Source organism: Ranitomeya variabilis, chromosome 4, assembly GCF_051348905.1.
Source record: "Ranitomeya variabilis isolate aRanVar5 chromosome 4, aRanVar5.hap1, whole genome shotgun sequence".
NCBI lineage: Eukaryota > Metazoa > Chordata > Amphibia > Anura > Dendrobatidae > Ranitomeya > Ranitomeya variabilis.
Window position 1 is genome coordinate 654643565 of NC_135235.1, and position 19065 is coordinate 654662629.

Here is a 19065-nt window from a genome sequence, read left to right on the forward strand (position 1 = left end):
ACAAACGTCACAAGACTGCACAAAGCCTCGCACATCTCGTGACAGGGAAGGCCACCAGAAGGACCTTGCCACCAAATCCCTGGTACCAAAAATGCCAGGATGACCTGCCAACGCAGAAGAATGAACCTCAGAGATGACTCTACTGGTCCAATCATCAGGAACAAACAGTTTATCAGGTGGGCAACGATCCGGTCTATCTGCCTGAAACTCCTGCAAGGCCCGCCGCAGGTCTGGAGAAACGGCTGACAATACCACTCCATCCTTAAGGATACCTGTGGGCTCAGAGTTACCAGGCGAGTCAGGCTCAAAACTCCTAGAAAGGGCATCCGCCTTAACATTCTTAGAACCCGGTAGGTATGACACCACAAAATTAAACCGAGAGAAAAATAATGACCAGCGCGCCTGTCTAGGATTCAGGCGCCTGGCGGTCTCAAGATAAATCAAGTTTTTGTGGTCAGTCAATACCACCACCTGATGTCTGGCCCCCTCAAGCCAATGGCGCCACTCCTCAAAAGCCCACTTCATGGCCAAAAGCTCCCGATTCCCAACATCATAATTCCGCTCAGCGGGCGAAAATTTACGGGAAAAGAAGGCACAAGGCCTCATCACGGAGCAGTCAGAACTTTTCTGCGACAACACTGCCCCAGCTCCGATCTCAGAAGCGTCGACCTCAACCTGAAAAGGTAGAGCAACATCAGGCTGACGCAACACAGGGGCAGAGGAAAAACGGCGCTTAAGCTCCCGAAAGGCCTCCACAGCGTCAGGGGACCAATCAGCAACATCAGCACCCTTCTTAGTCAAATCGGTCAATGGCTTAGCAATATCCGAAAAACCAGCAATAAATCGACGATAAAAGTTAGCAAAGCCCAAAAATTTCTGAAGACTCTTAAGAGAAGAAGGCTGCGTCCAATCACAAATAGCTTGAACCTTGACAGGATCCATTTCAATGGAAGAGGGAGAAAAAATATATCCCAAAAAGGAAATCCTCTGTACCCCAAAAACACACTTAGAACCCTTCACACACAAAGAATTAGACCGCAAAACCTGGAAAACCCTCCTGACTTGCTGGACATGAGAGTCCCAGTCATCCGAAAAAATCAGAATATCATCCAGATACACAATCATAAATTTATCCAAATAATCGCGAAAAATATCATGCATAAAGGACTGGAAAACTGACGGAGCATTTGAAAGACCAAAAGGCATCACTAAATACTCAAAGTGGCCCTCGGGCGTATTAAATGCGGTTTTCCACTCATCCCCCTGCCTGATTCGCACCAAATTATATGCCCCACGAAGGTCAATCTTAGAGAACCACTTGGCCCCCTTTATGCGAGCAAACAAATCAGTCAGCAACGGCAATGGGTATTGATATTTTACAGTGATTTTATTCAAAAGCCGATAATCGATACATGGTCTCAAAGAGCCGTCTTTTTTTGACACAAAGAAAAAACCGGCTCCTAAGGGAGATGACGATGGACGAATATGTCCCTTTTCCAAGGACTCCTTTATATATTCTCGCATCGCAGCATGTTCAGGCACAGACAGATTAAATAAACGACCCTTTGGGTATTTACTACCCGGGATTAAATCTATGGCACAATCGCACTCTCGGTGCGAAGGTAATGAACCAAGCTTGGATTCTTCAAAGACGTCACGATAGTCAGACAGGAACTCAGGAATTTCAGAGGGAATAGATGATGAAATGGAAACCACAGGTACATCCCCATGAGCCCCCTTACATCCCCAGCTCAACACAGACATAGCTCTCCAGTCGAGGACTGGGTTGTGAGATTGCAGCCAAGGCAATCCTAGCACCAAATCATCATGTAGATTATACAGCACCAGAAAGCGAATAATCTCCTGGTGATCCGGATTAATACGCATAGTTACTTGTGTCCAGTATTGTGGTTTATTATTAGCCAATGGGGTGGAGTCAATCCCCTTCAGAGGAATAAGAGTCTCCAAAGGCTCTAAATCATACCCACAGCGTTTGGCAAAGGACCAATCCATAAGACTCAAAGCGGCGCCAGAGTCGACATAGGCGTCCGTGGTAATAGATGACAAAGAGCAAATCAGGGTCACAGATAGAATAAACTTAGACGGTAAGGTGCAAATGGAAACAGATTTATCAAGCTTTTTAGTGCGCTTAGAGCATGCTGATATAACATGAGTAGAATCACCACAATAGAAACACAACCCATTTTTCCGTCTAAAATTCTGCCGCTCGCTTCGGGACAGAATTCTATCACACTGCATACTCTCTGGCGACTTCTCAGTGGACACCGCCAGATGGTGCACTGGTTTGCGCTCCCGCAAACGCCTATCGATCTGAATAGCCATTGTCATGGACTCATTCAGACCCGCAGGCACAGGGAACCCCACCATAACATCCTTAATGGCATCAGAGAGACCCTCTCTGAAAGTCGCCGCCAGGGCGCACTCATTCCACTGAGTAAGCACAGACCATTTACGGAATCTTTGACAGTAAATTTCCGCTTCATCTTGCCCCTGAGATAGGGACATCAAGGTTTTTTCTGCCTGAAGCTCCAAATGAGGTTCGTCATAAAGCAACCCCAAGGCCAGAAAAAACGCATCCACATTGAGCAACGCAGGATCCCCTGGTGTCAATGAAAAAGCCCAGTCTTGAGGGTCGCCCCGGAGCAAGGAAATCACAATCCTGACCTGCTGTGCAGGGTCTCCGGCAGAGCGAAATTTCAGGGACAAAAATAATTTGCAATTATTTCGAAAATTCTGAAACCCAGATCTATTCCCCGAGAAAAATTCCGGCAAAGGAATTCTCGGCTCAGATATAGGTGCATGACAAACAAAGTCTTGCAAATTTTGTACCTTCGTGGCGAGATTATTCAAACCTGCAGTTACACTCTGAAGATCCATTACAAACAGGTGGACACAGAGCCATTCAAAGATTAGCAGGAGAGAAAAAAAAAAAAAAAAATTCTCAGCAGACTTCTTATTTCTCTCCTTTCTCAGCCAAGGATTTTAACCCTTTAGTGGGCCGGTCAAACTGTCATGTTCTCAATGGCAAGAGAACATAGCATCAGCATATATAGGAACTAGCTCTTGGAAGATGGGAACTGAGCTGACCATGAACTAAACCTAACACACAACTAGCAGTGGCCGGGTAGCATGCCTACGTTGATTCTAGATGCCCAGCACCAGCCGGAGGACTAAATAATGCTAGCAGAGGGAAATATTAGTCCTAGCTCACCTCTAGAGAAATACCCCGAAAGGAGACAGAGGCCCCCCACATGTATTGGCGGTGAATCAAGATGAAATAACAAACGTAGTATGAAAATAGGTTTAGCAAATTTGAGGTCCACTTACTACATAGCAGAAGACAGAAAGGGCACTTTCATGGTCAGCTGAAAACCCTATCAAAACACCATCCAGAAATTACTTTAAAACTCTGGCATTAACTCATAACACCAGAGTGGCAATTCCTGTTCACAAGAGCTTTCCAGACACAGTAACGAAACTACAGCTGTGAACTGGAACAAAAATGCAAAAACAAACATGGACAAGAGTCCAACTTATCTAGTAGTTGTCTGGGAGCAGGAACAAGCACAGAGAGGCTTCTGATAACATTGTTGACCGGCAAGCAACTAACAGAGCAGCAAGGTTATATAGCGACTCCCACATCTTGATGGGAACAGGTGAACAGAGAAGATGAAAACACCAGATCAATTCCACCAGTAGCCACCGGGGGAGCCCAGAATCCAAATTCACAACAGGTGGCGATTTGAGTCACTGTTGCCTTTCTATCAGCTCGAACCAGTCTGCCCATTCTCCTCTGACCTCTGGCATCAACAAGGCATTTCCGCCCACAGAACTGCCGCTCACTGGATTTTTTTTCTTTTTCGGACCATTCTCTGTAAACCCTAGAGATGGTTGTGCGTGAAAATCCCAGTAGATCAGCAGTTTCTGAAATACTCAGACCAGCCCTTCTGGCACCAACAACCATGCCACGTTCAAAGGCACTCAAATCACCTTTCTTCCTCATACTGATGCTCGGTTTGAACTGCAGGAGATTGTCTTGACCATGTCTACATGCCTAAATGCACTGAGTTGCCGCCATGTGATTGGCTGATTAGAAATTAAGTGTTAACAAGAAGTTGGACAGGTGTACCTAATAAAGTGGCCGGTGAGTGTATATATATATATATAGATATATATATATATATATATATATATATATATATATATATATATATATATATATATATATATATATATATATATATATATATATATATATACACAGTATACCGTATATACTCGAGTATAAGCTGAGATTTTCAGCCCATTTTTTGGGGCTGAAAGTCCCCCTCTCGGCTTGTACTCGAGTCATACCCAGGGGTCGGCTGGGGAGCGGGGGCTGTCTAATTATACTCACCTGCTTCTGGCACGGTCCCTGCAGGTCCCTGGTGCCCCAGCTTCTTCCTGTACTGAGCGGTCACATGATACCGCTCATTACAGTAATGAATATGCTGCTCCACCTCCCATAGGGGTGGAGCCGCTATTCATTACTGTAATGAGCGGTAACGGTGACCGATCAGTGCAGAAAGAAGCTGCGGTGCTGGGGAACCAGGGACTGCACAGCGCCAGGAGCAGGTGAGTATAATGGTGTGGGGGAGCGCTGCGCGATATTCACCTGCTGCCCGTTCCGGGCTCCACTCCGTCTTCAGCATCTTCTGCAGTGACACTCAGGTCAGAGGGCGCGATGACGTGGTTAGTACGCGCCCTCTGCCTGAATGTCAGTGCAGAAGACGCTGAAGATGGTGTGGCGCCGAAACGAAGTCAGGTGAATATTGAAAGTGCCGGGGGCCTGAGCGACGGAGAGGTGAGTATGTGATTTTTTTATTTTTTTTTTAATCGCAGCAACAGCAAATGGGGCAAGTGTCTGTATGAAGCATCTTATGGGGCCGTAACATTTTTGCAGCACTATATGGGGCAAGAGTCTGTATGGAACATCTTATGGGGCCATAATTAATGTTTGTGCAGCATTATATGGAGCAAATGTCAGTATAGAGTATTTTATGGGGCCATAACGTTTGTGGAGCATTATATGGGGCAAGTGTCTGTATGGAGCATCTTTTGGGGCCATAATCAAGGTGTGTGCAGCACTATATGGGGCAAATATCTTTATGGAGCATCTTTTGGGGCCATAATCAACATTTGTGCAGCATTATATTGGGCAAATGTCTGTATGGAGCATCTTATGGGGCCATTATTAAGCTTTATGCAGGATTATATTGGGCATATTTTAATATGGAGCATCTTATGGGGCCATCATAAACTTTATGGAGCATTATATGGGGCTCCTGATTCAATATGGATATTCAAAAATAACTTAACCTACTGATGTCTCAATTAATTTTACTTTTATTGGTATCTATTTTTACTTTTGACATTTACCGGTAGCTGCTGCATTTCCCACCCTAGGCTTATACTCGAGTCATTAAGTTTTCCCAGTTTTTTGTGGCAAAATTAGGGGGGTCGGCTTATACTCGAGTATGTGTATATATATGTGTGTGTGTGTGTGTGTATATATATATATATATATATATATATATATATATATATATATATATATATATATATATATATATAATACATATTAATGTATACATACAATGCTCAAATTGATAAGGGGAACATTACAGTCCATCATCAATCGATATCACTGAATGAAATATTCCAGTTGTAAGTCTTTATTCATTACATAGTGGAATGTGTTGAGAACAATAAAACCTAAAAGTGATCAATCAGTAAATCACAACTAATATCCCACGGAGGTCTGGAGTTGGAATGATGGTCAAAATCAAAGTGGAAAATGAAGTTACAGGCTGATCCAACTTCAGTGGAAATGCCTCAAGACAAGGAAATGATGCTCAGTAGTGATGAGCGAGTGTACTCGATGCTTAGGTTTTCCTGAGCACGCTTGGGTGACCTCCGAGTATTTATGACTGCTCGGAGATTTAGTTTTCATCATGGCAGCTGAATGATTTACAGCTACTAGCCTGCTTGATTACATGTGGGGATTCCCTAGCAACCAGGCAACCCCCACATGTTCTCAGCCTGGCTAGTAGCTGTAAAATTATTCAACTGCCGCGATAAAAACTAAATCTCCGAGCAGTTACAAACACTCGGAGGTCACCCAAGCGTGCTTGGGAAAACCCGAGCAACGAGTACACTCGCTCATCACTAATGCTCAGTAGTGTGTGTGCCCTCCACGTGCGGGCCAGTCCATAGCTTCCATGCCTTCATCTTGCAGGAACTGCTGACACACTCCAGCCACATGAGGTCTGGCATTGTCCTGCATTAGGAGGAACCCAGGGCCAACCGCACCAGCATATGGTCTCACAAGGGGTCTGAGGATCTCATCTCGGTAACTAATGGCAGTCAGGCTACCTCTGGCAAGCACATGGAGGGGCGTGCGGCCCTCCATAGAAATGCCACCCCATACCATTACTGACCCACTGCCAAATCGCTCATGCTGAAGGATGTTGCCGGCAGCAGATCGCACTCCACGGCGTCTCCAGACTCTGTCACATGTGCTCAATGTGAACCTGCTTTCACTGGAGAGAAGGAAAAAAAATAAGATTATCAGTATGAGACTGTAGTAGGCTTGGAATACAAGCGTTTGTTTTATTAAATGTAGAATTATTACATTGCTGAAAAAAATAAAGGGAACACTAAAATCTCATATCCTAGATATCACTGAATGAAATATTCCAGTTGTAAATCTTTTTATTCATTACACAGTGGAATGTGCTGAGAACAATAAAACCTAAAAATGATCAACGTAAATCACAACTAATATCCCACAAAGGTCTGGAGTTGGAATGTTGCTTAAAATCAAAGTGGAAAATGAAGTTACAGGCTTATCCAACTTCAGTGGAAATGCCTCAAGACAAGGAAATTATGCTCAGTAGTGTGTGTGGCTTCCATATGCCTGTATGATCTCCCTACAATGCCTGGGCATTCTCCTGATGAGGTGGCGGATGGTCTCCTTAGGGATCTCCTCCCAGACCTGGACTAAAGCATCTGCTATACTCCTGGACAGTCTGTGGTGCAACGTGACATTGGTGGATGGAGCGAGACATGATGTCCCAGATGTGTTCAATCGGATTCAGGTCTGGGGAATGGGCGTCCCAGTCCATAGCTTCAATGCCTTCATTTTGCAGGAACTGCTGACACACTCCAGCCACAGGAGGTCTGGCATTGTCCTGCATTAGGAGGAACCCAGGGCCAACCGCACCAGCATATGGTCTCACAAGGGGTCTGAGGATCTCATCTTGGTACCTAATGGCAGTCAGGCTACCTCTGGCACATGTATGGCACCTGCAACCAGGCACAGCATACCACCGATGTGGTCACACACGGTTTTTTTCCCATGTGCCTCCTGAAGAACCATATCATGGGGGGGAAACGCGTAGAGGCGAGATCTGGGCACAGATAAGTGCAACAGATTTTTTATCTTTATTGTTATCATTTTTGATTTTTCACCATGTATATAGTTTGAAATAACAATGACATTAACATATATGTGTTCCTAGTACATAGACAAGATTGCACTTTCTCGGCTTTGTGTGATAGACTCAACAATAGAGCTAACACACAGGATGTTCTGATTCACTGAAGCACTTCATGCTGGCATGATAAATTGATATGTATATTGCAGCCCACTAGTATAGCCCCGTAGGCACTTTCCCTCAGCGGGTCCAAATATCTGTAGGGACCTGTTTAGGGTATCCTAGGGACAGCCGCCGAGGAGCGGGGGCGCCAATTTGCGACCAAGAGGGTGCCAACCTCCGCTGTAAGGCAGGAAAGTGTTGGTAGGGACGCATAAGGGTGCGATAGCCAGTGAAGGAGGCGTAGAACAGACGGATAAATGTGCTATCTTGTTTATTTTTGAGCCTTAAGAAGCAGTGAATTTATCTATCATTGTGTTATTTGGTGGAAATATCATTTCTGGTAAATGTTTTTTATGTTTGGGCCCTAGGAGTGGGCAGGTGTGAGGTGTCCACGACGCATGGTGCACTAGGGACCCGCAGGGCATCGAGGGTCAGCCGTCGAGGAGCGGGGGCGCCATATTGCGTCCAAGAGGGTGCCAACCTCCGCAGTCAGGTAGGGGGCACCATAGGGACGTGTAGGTTCAGATTCTTGTTAGGCACCCCATCCCTCTGCCCGTATATATATATATATATATAGACCAGATAGTCAACCCTGTCTTACACAGAAGGGTTTTTTAAGGGGTTGTGTTGTTTTGTTTATCCTAAATATGTTGAAATAAAGATATTGTTTATAAATTAGTTCTCGGTTAATTTTCACATGTATGGCCCTCCAAAGAAATGCCACCCCACACCATTACTGACCCACTGCCAAAACGGTCATGCTGAAGGATGTTGCAGGCAGCAGATCATGCTCCACAGCTTCTTCAGACTCTGTCACGACTGTCACATGTGCTCAGTGTGAACCTGCTTTCATCTGTGAAGAGCACAGGGCGCCATTGGCGAATTTGCCAATCCTGGTGTTCTGTGGCAAATGCCAAGCGTCCTGCACGGTCTTGGGCTGTGAGCACAACCCGCATCTGTGGACGTCGGGCACTCAGACCATCCTCATGGAGTCAGTTTCTAACCGTTTGTGCAGACGCATGCACATTTGTGGCCTGCTGGAGGTCATTTTGCAGGGCTCTGGGAGTGCTACTCCTGTTCCTCCTTGCACAAAGGCTGAGGTAGCGGTCGTGCTGCTGAGTTGTTGCCCTCCTATGGCCCCCTCCATGTCTCCTGGTGTACTGGCCTGTCTCCTGGTAGCGCCTCCAGCCTCTAGACACTACACTGACAGACACAGCAAACCTTCTTGCCACAGCTTGCATTGATGTGCCATCCTGGATGAACTGCACTACCTGAGCCACTTGTGTGGGTTGTAGAGTCCGTCTCATGCTACAACGAGTGTGAAAGCACAACCAACATTCAAAAGTGACCAAAACATCAGCCAGAAAGCATTGGTACTGAGATGTGGTCTGTGGTCCCCACCTGCAGAACCACTCTTTTATTGAGGGTGTCTTGATAATTGCCAAAAATTTCCATCTCTTGTCTATTCCATTTGCACAACAGCATGTGAAATTGATTGCCAATCAGTGTTGCTTCCTAAGTGGACAGTTTGATTTCACAGAAGTTTGATTTGCTTGGAGTTAGATTCTGTTGTTTAAGTGTTCCCTTTATTTTTTTTGAACAGTATATATATATATATATATATTTAGTATTTTGTTATAAAGAGTTAATGCAAGGATGGTGGATGTGAGTGAATGCAGCAGCCAGGATATAAATTTTACAAATGCATATGGTAAATATTTGTTGTAATCCAAATGTACAGGAAATAGGTTTGTTTAATTGTCTTACCTGTCTCCTCCTGCCCTGTCTAACTGCCATGGTATAACTGCCTGGTACTTTGATAAAATTGACTTACCGTATATACTCAAGTATAAGCCGACCGTAGTATTAGGCTGGTTTCACACTTGCGTTTTGATCTGCAGCGTTTTTAAGAAAAACGCAGGTGGTGAAAAAACACATGTAAACGCATGCAAATGCTGCGTTTTTTAGACAGAAAAAAAACGCGGCGTTTTGACGCGTTTACATGCGTTTTTCTTGCGTTTTTGAAACGCATGCTGACAAGTGTGTGACAGCTGCCAATCATCAAAATCAACTAGAAAACCCACTATTAATAGAATTACATAGGGTTAGGGTTAGGATCCCTAGGGTTAGGGTTAGGGGTAGCTTTTTACTAGAAGAATGTCCTGGTCACCAGGTCACTGATAAGCCACCCCCCACCATCAAGGTGATAAAGGGATCCAAACCCTACCCCTAACCCTAGGGATCCTACACCTAACCCTAACCATAACCCTTGGGATCCTAACCATAACCCTAACCCTAACCCTAGGGATCCAAACCCTAACCATAACCCTAGGGATCCTAACCCTAAGGGTTAGGATCCTAACCCTAAGGGTTAGGGTTAGGATCCTTAGGGTTAGGGTTAGGATTCCTAGGGTTACTAGGGATCCTAACCCTAACCGTTAGGGTCTATCACAGTGATCAAAATGAACCAATAGGAAAAATTTCCTGTTGTTGCTGGATGCCGGCTGGCAGATTTCGGCGGTCGCACTGCGCATGCGCCCGCCATTTTCTCCCAGAAGTAGATGCTGGGGGACTACAAGGGGGGGATTCCTGGACACCACAGGTACCGGGGGACCCTATTTCTTTCTCCTCTGTGCGATCACATCAGAGGAGAGGGAGAAATTAAATGGAGAGTCGGACTTTTTTTTGCGGTTGCCGTTATACTGTTAATAACGGCAACTGCAACACCGAGGTCGGTAAAAACAGACCCAAATCATGTTCTCTGGGGTCTCGGCTACCCCCGTCTGCAGAGACTCCGGACAAAATGCGACTCTGGGGGAACTATAACTTTAAACCTGCGACGGTGCTGTGGATTAAGTACCCTTAACTGCCACCGTTAAAAGGCATATCGGCAGTCATTAATGGGTTAAAGGGTTTAAAAATCAGGAATATACATAAAATTTACATGATTATAAATTATTTAAAAAATCAATAATACACTAAACATTATTTGTTAGAAAAAGGAGACCATTCTTGAACATACGCCTGAGACCAGTCCATATCGGATAGAGATGCTGAATGCAGAGTCCTTCTGGATATATAACTTGGCTGCTTTGCATCCAGGGGGTTTGAAAAACCCATTAATTGAACATCATATAACTTAGCTAGGTGAGGTTCTGATTAATAATAGTATTACATTTATCTATAAACACAAATAAGTCCTGCCAAACAATTTTTAATCCAGATCTAGTTGAGCCGTCCAGGGGGATGGAATCTTTGGAGTTTTTGAATTGTACCTACTTATATTTTCTAATCTTTCTAACAATTAATGTTAAGAGTATTATTTATCTTCAATATTGTTTTGTCTTGTATAATTTATAATCATATAAAATTTGTGTATATTCATGATTTAAAGCCTGTATGCAGTTAATCAACCAATCACGTCAATGCCGTCCCTGAAAACGTGCTGTGTGTTGAATAAATCAACTCTTCTTATCTGACCTGGCTGGTTCCTGACTCAGAGCATTATGCCCTGTGGATTTCCTTCCCCCACCTTCTGTAGAGGTTAATTTCTTTTTTAAATAAAGAAATGTGGATTTTCAAGGCCATGCAAACTGCTACTCGCCTGTCTCAGCTCCAACGACCAATCAGGGAGGAGCAAGTTTGCAAATTTCAATAAATTTGACTCAATTCCACATGAATTCAAATATTTTTAAATTTGATTTGCGGTTTGCAAAAGGAAAAGAAAAAAAACAACTTTCCTGGCACCATTTCCTACATTGTTGAAGCATCAGAGAAGGGGCAAAATGTCATTTTGCGTTGCAATGTCCTGCAGCAATGAAATCTTACGAATTATCATACCTTGTGCAGTGGTGATCAGTACCAGGACCATCAGAGATCAACGGTTCTAGTAGAGCAAAGTTTGTACAGCAGAGTTATTTTCAATCTTCAGAATCACTGGGCAAGTCTCTCTCCTGCAGAGTGTAAGCTCTTATGGTCAGTGGGTAAATTTCTCACTTCTATAGAAAGTAAGCTCTTTATAGTCAGTGAGGTCCACACTCTCATTTTTTCCCTTTTGTGGTGTAGAAGCTCTTATTCCTGGGAGGGTTCTCTCTCTCTCTTTCCTCTTCCCCACGTGTATTTACTGAGCAATTATAAGCTTTCCAGAATTAAAATTTGCTCAAATTTATTAGCGACTAATCAAATTTTCTTGAAATATTTTTTGAATTTTAAAGGGCACCTGTCACCCCGTTTTTTCCGTATGAGATAAAAATACTGTTAAATAGGGCCTGAGCTGTGCATTACAACAGTGTATTTTGTGGACCCCGATTCCCCACCTATGCTGCCAAAATACGTTACCAAAGTAGCCGTTTTCGCCTGTCAATCAGGCTGGTCTGGTCAAAAGGGCGTGGTGTCTTCCCCCAGATCTTGCTTAGTTTTCCGTTGGTGGCGTAGTGGTTTGCGCATGCCCAAGGTCCCGAATCCACTGCACAGGGGAGTGAAAATAGCGCGATGTGCCTTATTTCCCTGTTGATCGGTGGGGGCGGCCATCTTCCTTTGGCCGCGCGTGCGCAGACGGAGATCGCGGCGGCCATTTTCCTGAAGCTGAATTCGCATCTCGGCTTCAGGAAAATGGCCGCCGCGATCTCCATCTGCGCACGCGCGGCATCCCGCGGCCATTTTCCTGAAGCCGCGGGCAGCAGAGCGCTCCATCTGCGCACTCGCGGCCAAAGGAAGATGGCCGCCCCCACCGATCAACAGGGAAATAGAACACATCGCGCTGTTTTCACTCCCCTGTGCAGTGGATTCGGGACCTTGGGCATGCGCAAACCACTACGCCACCAACGGAAAACTAAGCAAGATCTGGGGGAAGACACCACGCCCTTTTGACCAGACCAGCCTGATTGACAGGCGAAAACGGCTACTTTGGTAACGTATTTTGGCAGCATAGGTGGTTAATCGGGGTCCACAAAATACACTGTTGTAATGCACAGCTCAGGCCCTATTTAACAGTATTTTTATCTCATACGGAAAAAACGGGGTGACAGGTGCCCTTTAAATTTCAATAAATCTGTTCATCTTTAGCTGGGTTTTCTCAAATAGCCTAGTGAACTCCTGTGAAACCATTACCCATGACCTTTTAAGGCCGACGCAGACCGCTATTTGCGTCTGTCTATTTCTGATTACTGGAAATATTCTCTTCAACAAACTCCTGTTGTTTATGAATTATTTGCATTTACTTTCGGTCTCAGACCTGCAGTTCATCTCTTCATCTGCTGTTATGATAGCATTCTCTTCTATAGTGCTGTTCACACTACTAATCCTACTGCAACATTGCGTATCTTCTCTGCAAGCAAGTGTTCAATTTGACTGTTCAACACTGCTGTATTCGTCCCTGCCATCGCCCATCTGCTGATAACATACAACTCTTTAAGCATTTGTTTGTGGCAAGTTCTGGATTAGCTATACATCTACTGTTCCTATGAATGTCTACATTCCTGTTTTCATGTCTTCTGGCGTATCCTGCTCCTGCCTATTTGATTTTAGACTGTGGATCGCATTGTTCTCCCTGAGATAAGCCATAGACCAACATGTCAGCAGTTGTTTTTCTTATACAGAACATACAAGGGCTCCTGTGTATGGTAGAGTGGGCTGAGAGGGCTGTCTGCCGAGCACCATCTAAGGCTGGTGTCACACTTGCGAGTGCAATGCGAGAAACTCGCATCAATAGAGCTGCATAGAAATGCATGCAGCTACACACTCCGGTCCTGAGTGCCGGCGGCAGTGTCTGGTATTGATGTGAGTTTCTCCCATTGCACTCGCAAGTGTGACACCGGCCTAATATGTATGGTTGGCTTATCTCTGCACTGCTGCCAACCACAGCAGGTTGCGCAACACAGTGTTTGCTGACTCAAACTCCTTCTTTCTGGAGCCTTAAAGTGATCTGATGTGTCAGAGTAGAGGCGGAGACAACATATGCCCTCAGAAGTCATTGAATAGTGTTTAGAGAAAAGAGTAGAGGGACAAAAAAAACATATGTCCTGAAGGTCATATCAGGCTTCAACTACAGATGCAGTCAAACTTTTCTGCCACTAATATAAGAGTGTGTCAAAGTAACATCCCTCATTTAAACACACTAAGGCTAGGTTCCCATTGCGTTAATGGGATAGCGCTAACGGACAGCATTGCATGGCGAAATTAACGCCGTGCACCGCGTCCGTTAGCGCTCCCATTGCCGGCAATGTTAGAGCGCATTGCTAGCGCGTGTCATTTTCGGCACGCGCTAGCGATGTGCCGGTCTTTTGTAGCGCGGCTCGGACGCTGCTTGCAGCGTCCGCGGCGCGCCAGAGGTCCGTTCCCCGCTCTCGCAGATCGGGGATCTGCGAGAGCGGGGACGTTAACGCGACCCCTGAACGCGGCCCCGAAAAAGACATTGCGTTAGCGCAATCCGCTAGCGCTCGCGCTAAACGGATTGCACTAACGCAATCTGAACCTAGCCTAAGGCTATGTGCACATGTCAGGATTTCTGGCAGAAATTTTCCTGACAGAAACCGGACATTTCTGCCTGAAATCCGCATGCGTTTTTACTGCGATTTTACCACGTTTTTGACGCGTTTTTTGTGCGTTTTTTCCCAAATGCATAGAATCGCGGGAAAAACGCAGAAAATCTGCAAAATTAATGAACATGTTGCTTTTTTTGCCGCGATGCGTTTTTTTCGCTGAAAAAAACGCACCATGTGCACAAAACATGCAGAATGCATTCTAAATGATAAAATGCATAATGTATACGTTTTTATAGCGTTTTTATAGTAAAAAAAACCGCGAAAAAACCTGAACGTGTGCACATAGCCTAACTGGTACAACACTTTTGGGTTTAACCTGTGGCTTAAGGTGTATGCACGTTACAGCAGGCAAGCGTTCACAACGTAGAAAAAAAAATATATTAATTTATCCATTTCCCAAAGGAAAATGTTTATATCCACTGACACTGGGTTGTTAACTTCCGAAACACACATTGAAGATGAGATCCACTTCCTTTACAATTGCCAAAGTGTTTGTGTGGTCCAGAGCTTAATATTTCCACAAAATAAAATATCTGGCTCAAGGGGGAAGTCTTGCAATTTGTGTGGAAATTTTCTACATGGAAATGTTATAAAATGGTAAAATAATGTTAAGGTTATATTATTAAAAATAATAAAATCAATGTTATTCTTGGCAGATGATTGTACCAGGAGCTCAGAGGGATATCCTACATTTTCAGATTTTAATGAAGATCATTGCATCACAGGAGTTACATATGACGAACATGCCTTCATCTCAGATACATCCTCAGCCTTTCACAGCAAAGACCTACCACCTGATCCTTTTAAACAAATCCTATCTTATGATTCTTATGATTCTAAAAGACACAAAAGGAATATTGAATATCAAAGAGCTCACAAAGTGAAGAAGCCATATTCATGTTCAGATTGTGGCAAATGTTTTAATCAGAAATCAAACCTTGCTGCACATCAGAGGATTCACACAGGGGAAAAGCCATTTTCATGTTCAGAATGTGGGAAATGCTATAGTATTAAATCAGCTCTTGTTATGCATCAGAGAATTCACACAGGGGAGAAACCATTTTCATGTTCAGAATGTGAAAAACGCTTTACTCAAAAATCAGATCTTGTTAGACATGAGAGAACTCACACAGGGGAGAAACCATATTCCTGTGCTGTATGTGGGAGATGTTACAGTGTTAAATCAAATCTTGTTAAACATGAGAGAAACCACTTAGAAAAGGAGCCAATTTCATTTTTTGAATGTGGGAAAAATGTTAATATAAAATCAAATACAGTTACACATCAGAGCATTCATGAAGCATATAAGCAATTTTCATGTTCGGAATGTGGGAAATGTTTTAACCATAAATCAGATCTTGTTAGACATCAGAGAATTCACACAGGGGTTTTACCATTTTCATGTTCACAGTGTGGTAAAAGGTTTAACCAAAAATCAGATCTTATTAGACATCAGAGGAGTCACACAGGGGCAAAGCCATATTTTTGCTTAGAGTGTGGAAAATGTTTTAAGCAGAAATACAATCTTATTACACATCAGCGAACTCACACAGGGGAGAAACCATTCTCATGTTCAGAATGTGGGAAACGTTTTAAGATTAAATCGGCTCTTCTTATACACCAAAGAATTCACACAGGGGAAAAACCATTTTCATGTACAGAATGTGGAAATTGTTTTAATCAAAAAGCAGATCTTGTTAGACATGAGAGAAGTCACACAGGGGAGAAGCCGTTTTTATGCTCAAAATGTGGGAAATGTTATAGTGTTAAGGCAAGTCTTATTGCACATCAAAGAATTCACACGGCAACCAGGTCATTTTTACATGCAGAATGCGGAAAACATTATAGTATTAAATCAAAAATCCAACATGAGAGCATTCACATAGATGATAAACCATTTTCATGCTCAAAATGTGGGAAACATTATAGCGCTAAATCATATCTGGTTACACATCAGAGAATTCACACAGGGGAAAAGCCATTTTCATGTTTAGAATGTGGACATTGTTTTAACCAAAAATCAGATCTTGTAAGACATCAGAGAACTCACACAGGGAAGAAGTCATTTTCATGTTCAGAATGTGGGAAATTATTTCACCAGAAATATAATCTTGTTACGCATCAGAGAAGTCACACAGGGGAGAAACCATTTTCATGTCCAGGATGTGGTAAATCTTTTACTCGGAAAGCAAATCTTGTTGCGCATCAAAAAAACTCACATAGGGAAGAAGCCAAATACATGCCCAGAGTACTGGGAATTTGTGAGCCATAGGAAACATCTTCTGAACCATCAAAGAACTCACCAGAGAATTAGCCGTTTTCTTTGAAGAAAAAACTTTTTTTTACTAATCCAATCACAGACTCATAACAAAGCATGTACATTAAGGATTACTTAGGCTGGTGTTGGTGCAATATCAAAATTTTTTTTACATGTTGTACAGTACTTTATCCTCCTCAGGAACAAAAAGACAGGTTGGTAGCAGTAATTGGTTTAGGTATTTTTATTTAAAATGTAAATGTTTCGTCTCCATACTGGAACCTTCAGATAAAATTTCAATACATAAAGATAGTAGTATCATGATCTTATGTAAACAAAAAAATGGGTACAAGCAAAAAGATTTTTCATGATGTGTTATGCAGAAGATTTTCTAAATTTAACTATCCTGTGCTGGTACAGAGAGATATCCATTTGAATATGTGGGAACAGATTAATCTGACTATGACTAATTATTAAGTAAAGTTTGTAGAGTGTCAGGTAATTAATTACATCAAAACTTCGGGATGCCTAGTAATCTCTCTTGTAAAGCTAGTTGAGCTGTCCGTACACTCCCAGAATCTTTTGGGGCACACCTTAGAGGCAAATAGTGCTTTCTTCAACTGAAAGGCTAGATCCTTAGGTCAGGAATAGAACAGACATTTCATAACTTTCCCAATTTTTTATGAAAAATTATTCAGCACATACTGAATTGTACTAGGAAAACAAAAAACTTGTTCCAGCTCCATGATAAAATTCAGGCTTTATAACTTTATTGAATCCTGTTTGAAAGCAGTGGCTGGAGAGCCCTCCAAAGGCACACGGGAAAAAACGAGCGACGCGTTTCGATCCGACAGGATTCAATAAAGTTATAAAGCCTGAATTTTATCATAGAGCTGGAACAAGTTTTTTGTTTTCCTTGGATTTGACCTCGTTGATCAGCGTGGAGTTCCGTGCACCTGCGGTGGTTGCTTGGTGAGCTGGCTTTTCTTCTCTATTTTCTACATGAATTGTACTACTTTATACAAATTATTATATATTGTCAGTCAGTCCATTTTCTACCGACTCTGGCTCCACCAAAACGGACACCAACTCCACAGCTCTGCTTTCCAGTATTGAGATTCGAGTGCATATGTTCACCACAAAGAAATATTTTGGGGAAAACAGGATATTATCAACCCACAGCTGTCTTTTTAGCCTTGGCTGGTTAGAATTTATAGAGTGACCCAAAGTCAGTTTTTATGGAGTTCCCCATAAATTCCATAGGAAAGGCTAAGAAAACAACTGTGATCTGTTATTATTGGCCTGGGAACCTTTTGGGATATTGTCCACTTTCCCAGATTAGTAACATCAGCCCCAGCCGTGAGCTTTCCCTCTGTTGGTTATCAAAATTACCCATGAGCCCATGTATATTTTTTAAGTTTATTTTACGCACAATGTACACAGCTGGTACTGAATACAACTCATGTCAGTGTCGCATTATCATACTGATCTCAGGGATACCATGCGACAATGATCCGATCTGTCTTCAGCACCCAGCACCTGGGAACAGCATGGTCATCTGTGTGTCATCAATGTGTGGAATGCATTGTGTACATGGTGCATGTAAAAATACTGATTTCTGCAGTTTTTCACACGGTCCTGACATGTGCGCACTGCCATTGAATTCAGTGGGTGTGCGTGTGTCCATATTTGTGGTCCTAAAAATAGATGTGTGAAGGAGGGACCCACTTTTACTCTGCATCTAGCACTTAGAAACCCTGTTCTAAAATACAAGTGTAAAGTCACCTGAGAAATTTACTTGGAAGAAATTAATCGGGACTTTTACTAAGGGAGAATGCAGGGCCTCCATTGTAGGGCTAGCTGTAGACTGCCCTTGTCAGGGTGAGACTACTTGGGGTTTCAGCCGAATGTAGCTACTTTAGAGATCTGTATGGCTTGACTGCAACCCTTTTTCCTGTATGATTCCTACCAACTGCAGCAAAGAACACAGAATGAGGATTCCTTATTATGTCTAGCCATTTGGCGTTCTTAAATGTATCAGGGGCCATGGATTGGCTAACCTGACCGTGTCTGTAGTTTACGTAACAAAATCCTGCTGACAGGTTCACTTTAAGACTATTGTATATGCCTGCAACATCCTTCAGCATGACCAGTTTGGCATTGGGTCAGTAATAGTGTGGGGTGGCATTTCTTTGGAGGGCTGCACAGCCCTTCATGTGCTCACTAGAGGTAGCCTGACTGCCATTAGGTACCGAGATGAGCTCCTTATGAGACCATATGCTGGTGCGGTTGGCCCTGGGTTCCTCCTAATGCAGGACAATGCCAGACCTCATGTGGCTGGAGTGTGTCAGCAGTTCCTGCAAAATGAAGGCATTGAAGCTATGGACTGGGACGCCCATTCCCCAGACCTGAATCCGATTAAACACATCTGGGACATCATGTCTTGCACCATTCACCAGTGTCAAGTTGCACCACAGACTGTCCAGGAGTTGGTGGATGCTTTAGTCCAGGTCTGGGAGGAGATCCCTCAGGAGACCATTCGCCGCCTCATCAGGAGCATGCCCAGGCGTTGTAGGGAGGTCATACAGGCACGTGGAGGCCATAC

General features: G+C 43.5%; 1 protein-coding gene across 2 annotated transcripts in view; it reads left to right on the forward strand.

Moving 5' to 3' along the window:
- The window catches only part of LOC143767460 (uncharacterized), a 164258-nt gene extending 146250 nt beyond the window's left edge, over positions 1–18008 (forward strand). For both annotated transcript variants that reach the window (XM_077255813.1, XM_077255812.1), the window contains one exon: positions 14860–18008. In XM_077255813.1, the coding sequence (XP_077111928.1) occupies positions 14860–16475 (1616 nt within the window). In that variant the 3' untranslated portion in view covers positions 16476–18008. The remainder of the gene's footprint in view (positions 1–14859) is intronic.
- The last annotated feature ends 1057 nt before the right edge of the window (positions 18009–19065 follow it).